At 43.2% G+C, this 5,160-nt stretch overlaps 1 protein-coding gene across 1 annotated transcript; it reads right to left on the bottom strand.

The window, feature by feature from the left end:
- Window positions 1-356: 356 nt before the first annotated feature.
- On the bottom strand, window positions 357-3,309 carry LOC147624113 (pentatricopeptide repeat-containing protein At4g21300-like). Its single transcript, XM_086820776.1, has one exon. The coding sequence runs from the start codon at window positions 2,925-2,927 to the stop codon at window positions 1,020-1,022; it is 1,908 nt and encodes a 635-aa protein (XP_086676902.1). The 5' UTR covers window positions 2,928-3,309; the 3' UTR covers window positions 357-1,019.
- Between the last annotated feature and the right edge of the window lie 1,851 nt (window positions 3,310-5,160).

The raw sequence follows: 5,160 nt of genomic DNA, 5'->3' as shown, positions 1-5,160 counted from the left end.
CAAGAGGGTTACACTAGTAAGTGGGACTGGCACGTCAGACGTGTGTGGGATGTGCACATCTAACTCTTAACACGCCCCACGACAAGGGCCACTATTTGTGTCAAAAACCTTCATGCATGCTTTCTGGGCTAAGAAAAGTGCTCCTCTAGCACAATCTGGGCTGTCATTCATGAGATCTCCTCCAGCGGAGCATGATCCCCTTGCTCCCCAGCCTGAAGCCACTATTTGTATCAAAACCTTCATGCACGCTTTCTAAGGTTTGGCAATCCTATCTTTGGCCATTACCATAATTATTAATAGATATTAATGAGGCCCTGCGAAGACATGTCCTCCTGCAACTTGTTTGAATCTTAGCAACAAGGAACTATCTTGCAAAGTGTTTGTAAAAATTTTCAAGTAGGATGAGTTGTACAAAGTTGCCTGAACAAGCCAAAAAAAAGAGCCCTTTCCTGCCATACATATAAGACTTGAGCACAACCTAATCCAATCAACTGTCTGAATTTCTCAAGAGATCAATCCTTGTAGTGGCACAATAAAAGGTTGTACCTGGTACCAAATGTACGAAAAACGGCCTCCAAAAGCTGCACACAAAATATTGTCTCTGTCCAACACATGGGTTTTAGAGATGCCTGAAATCAATAAATAAAGCTGCACACAAAATTTTCCCTCTGTCCAGCACATTGGTTTTAGAGATGCCTGAAATCAATAAACAATTAACCAGTCTATTCTGATGGATTTTCCTTCCCTCTGAATTAGATTATTTAGCCCGCTCGCCAAGACAGACAAGTGCACTGCTCAGAGCATGGCAACAGGTAGATGACAAATCCATGATATTCTTAACAAGCCATCTTATTGCTCTTTTTACCAAGGGGTCTTGGGTTTGTGCCTCCTCCTCCTCCAGCATTTGAAGATACGACAAAGTATTTCTTCTTCTGGGAGACAATCCTTGTTGGCCTTCCCCTTAAACTTGGCAGTGTTGTCAGGTTTTTAAACAAGAGTGCTCCATCTGCTTAGTTGCCTTAGCCCATCCCTCTTGCTGTAATATGCATGTTTGACAGCAATATGTAGGTCCCAGCATCCTTTGGCTCAAGCTCACAGGCATTTCTTGCAGCACTATCTCCTTGTTCTAAATTCAGATGCATTTTGCAGGCACCTAGTAGGGCTGTCCATGTTGTGGCATTTGGTCGACAAGGCATTCCTTTGATTAGCCCTTCCCCATCATCCAGGCAGCCTGCTCGTCCAAGAAGGTCAACCATGCAGTTGTGATGTTCCACATCTGGCTGAATGCCATATCCATTAGCCATCAACAAAAAGAAGTTCCAGCCCTCATCAACTAGGCCACAATGACTACAGGCCAAGAGCATGCCCATAAAAGTGATCTCATCAGGAACAATACCTTTTATGTACATTTGATGAAACAATTGGATAGCTTCCTTGCCTTTCCCATGCTGAGAAAAAACTGCAATCATAGCATTCCAAGAGGCGGTGTCTCGCTCGGGAGAGGTGCTGAAAACTGAGCAGGCTTTCTCCAAGTTGCCATTTTTGCCATACATATGGATAAGGGCAGTTTCCAAGGTTAAATCAGTTTCGAGACCACCGCAAATGATCCGAGCATGCATGCACTTGCCTTCTAGTAGGTTCGCTTTATTGGCACATGCATCAAGGATACCAACAAAGGTTGCCTTATTTGGAATGAGACCTTCCTGTTGCATCTGGTGAAACAATTCCAATGCCATTCTGGCTAGGCCTTGTTGGGCAAATACAGCAATCATGGTGTTCCAAGTGACCATATTTCGGTTTTGCATTCTATTAAAAGTGTGCCAAGCATGCTCTGCTTGGCAGCACTTGCCGTACATTTTCACAACGGCAGTTCCAACAGAAACATCTTGTTCAAACCCATTACTTAGAATGCTTACATGTATCCATTTGCCCTCTGCAAGTGCATCTTGGTATGAAAATGCATCAAGGATGCTCATGAAGCCTACTTTATCAGAAAAAAATCCTCTATCTTGCATTTTTTTGAAAATTTGCAAAGCCTGCAGGCCAAGCCTGCGCTGTGTGTATGCTGCAATGATGGTCGTCCATGAGACCACATCACAGTCATTTGAGTCTTCAAACAACTTACATGCATCTTCTAGGCTGCCACACTTGCTATACATCCGTATCAATGCATTTGCAATGATAGTATCTGGATTGAGATGGTGGAAGATTAAATAATGATGCAACCACTTGCCTTGGTCTAAAGCTGCCTGCTTGGAACATGCCGAAAGAAGGGTGACAAATGTAAACGAATTGGGAATGGCACCTGCCTCTTGCATAGTCTGGAATGTGTAAAGTGAGTTGAACAAATACCCCTGCTGGACATATGATGTGATTAAGGCGGTCCATGATACGACAGTCCGGTGCTTCATGTCACCAAAGATCTTCTGTGCATCCTCAGGCCTGCCACACTTGCTGTACATGGTCAAGAGGGCATTCGCCACGATCACATCTGGCTCAAGAGTAATGCCCAGTAAGTGGGTGTGCAAGCGTTTGCCTTCTTCTATTAGAACTTGGCTGGAGTATGCCTGCAGGGTGCTGACGAAGGTAACGCTGCTTGCGATCACGCCCTCGAGCAGCATTTGTTGAAAGAGACGGTGTGCATCCTTGCCCTGCCTTTCTCGAGCACATATTGCTATCATGACATTCCATGAGACAACATTCCGCTCTGGCATCTCGTCAAAAGCCTTGAGAGCATCATCCGGGCTGCCACACTTCCCATACATGGAGACCAAAGCAGTCCCAACACCAACATCAGACTTGAATTCAGAGTGCTTGACACAGGCATGCACTCGCCTGCCGGCATAGAGTTGTGACTTACTTGTCAATTCTTTGAGAATGCTGAGGAAAGTGCGTTTGTTTGGAATGGCATCATTAATAAGCAGCATTGCTTGCAAAACCTCATGCTGCTAAAATTGTACGACATTCGAAGTCTGCATTAAGTAATGATGGCGCAAGATTGTTGTTTGAACTTACGAGGAGAAGTGGGTGAAGAAATCCTCCCACAAACAGGGAAGTAGCGTGCCTTATCTTTCTCCATTCTTGGCTTTCTCAGGACCATCTCTGTCTGTCTCTCTCTCTCTCTCTCTCTCTCTCGTAACAGGGGGATCTCTCTGTCTCTCTCGCACAGCCTGATTTCCATTGCGATCTCTCTCTCTCTCTCTCTCGTACGGCCTGATTACCGTGGCGCTCTCCCTCGCGCAGGCAAGCGGAAAGTCCCCGCCCCTCTCCCTCTCGCGCGCGTCTCTCACTTCGTCGCTGCTCATAATACCTTCAAAGAAGTGTTCACGGAAAATATTTGTATATTATTTTTTAGCCTTTTTTCTAAAATATTAAATCACTGCCACCCTCCTTCCTACAAATCCAAGCAATAGTACTTTGCTATATAGTTGCCATCTAGAAACACTTGCGAACATAGTTGCCAATGCCCAAAGCATGGCAACAACTAGTCACGAACTAGAGAATGTGCAAAACATGACATGGAGCATGGAAACGAGTAATAAAATAGGCTATATAAAGCTAAAGAAATGGCCATTGCTAGAAAATAATGAGCTTTGAATAATTTAAACTACGCGAGCAAGGGACTTGCATGAAAAAGCCAAGCAAAAAATAACTAAAAATGCAAGGGACTTGCATGAAAAAACCAAGTAAATTACTAGAAAAAATAACTAAAAAATGCACAAAGATTTGGTACCTACAACAAGCAGCTTCATGTTGGAGTTCATATCTTGTGTACAAAAAGCAAGCTTTACATTGGAGGAGCTTGTGTGTAGAGACTGCAGGAGGATAGCCCCACGACTTTACGTTGGAGGAGTTTGAAGCTTGTGTGGAGAATGTGGACTTTACATGATGTAGAGGACGATGTTGTAGATAAAAAGCACCTCGAGAGGCAACATGTCAACAACATCCTTCTCCTACCTAGAATGGGGTGGCAAGTACTAGGTGGGGGGCCTCGCATCATGTGGTAGTAAAGAATCTTATGTGCCATGTGAGAAACCCTTGACGTGTTGCTATGAACCCATTTTCCAATCTTGGTCCAAGTACTCCTAATGGCAGGGAAGTCCCAAAAAGCATGCTTTCCATCCTCCAAAGCAGTTCTACATCTAGGACAGCAACCACTGGTGAAATTCCTTTGTACCAACTTAGATCCGATAGGCAAGGCTCCCATACACACTCCCCATAGAAGATGGACAACTAATGAATGTTGACCTGATTTTTAACATAATCAAATTTTGTTGTTTGTGGGAGATTTGGAACTCCAGGAACTGTATTGTATTTCAAAAGGCTTGTGACGCATGAATTGATGTAACAGGGTTAATGCATAAGTGTATATGTATGTGTTGGTCCATATGTTTGGTTAACAAATTGAATATGGAGGAGTTGATACGGATGATTCAGGCCTTGCAGATAGCCATCACTTGACCCTTACTTTTGGGAGAGACCTTCACTCGTACTGGGCTTTGCCTAACTGCTTGGTTTATCTGTTTTCTCTAGGCCTCTCAAAGCTGAAGCTGAAGTCTAAACTAGCTAAGTTTGGACCAAAGACTAAGAGATGGTACATGAAGGTGAAGCAAATAGAATACACACATCGGACCTACATTCAAAATTTGGTCTAAGAAAGGGGATGTTATGGAAAAGCAGTCACACCAAGAGGATGTACCACTGAAGCTATGGTTGAAGCCTGCATTCAGCTTGGATATCAAATATCTTGGGAAAAATCTTCTTTTGTATTTGAGGATGATAGATGGGATTTGATCTACAGTTTGCTAAATAGGGCTTGAATAATAAATAAGCTGATGTAATGTTGATAAGTTGTAAAACTTTTTGATTAATTATATATATATATATATATTGGTCCCAAAAAAGAAAAAGAAAAAAAGGAAATCCTTGACGTGCAATTAGAGTCCATGTTGCTATTGCAACAATCTTTGTGGTGGGCTCTAGTGCTTCCACCCTTACTAGGAGGATCTAGCTAGGACATCCAAGTGCTAAATTATGGAACTCTTTTAACAATTGTATTGCTGCCAATTGAACTCCCTCTACTCATCTCTTTCTCTCATTTGTCTCTCTCCACCTAGGCATGCCATATGACTCTTGAACCAAGAGCTTGGCCAACCTAAT

This window comes from Cibotium barometz, chromosome 26 (genome assembly GCF_041138505.1).
Source record: "Cibotium barometz isolate CiBa-2024 chromosome 26, ASM4113850v1, whole genome shotgun sequence".
Classification (NCBI taxonomy): Eukaryota; Viridiplantae; Streptophyta; class Polypodiopsida; order Cyatheales; family Cibotiaceae; genus Cibotium; species Cibotium barometz.
This window is presented reverse-complemented; position numbering and strand designations above follow the sequence as displayed.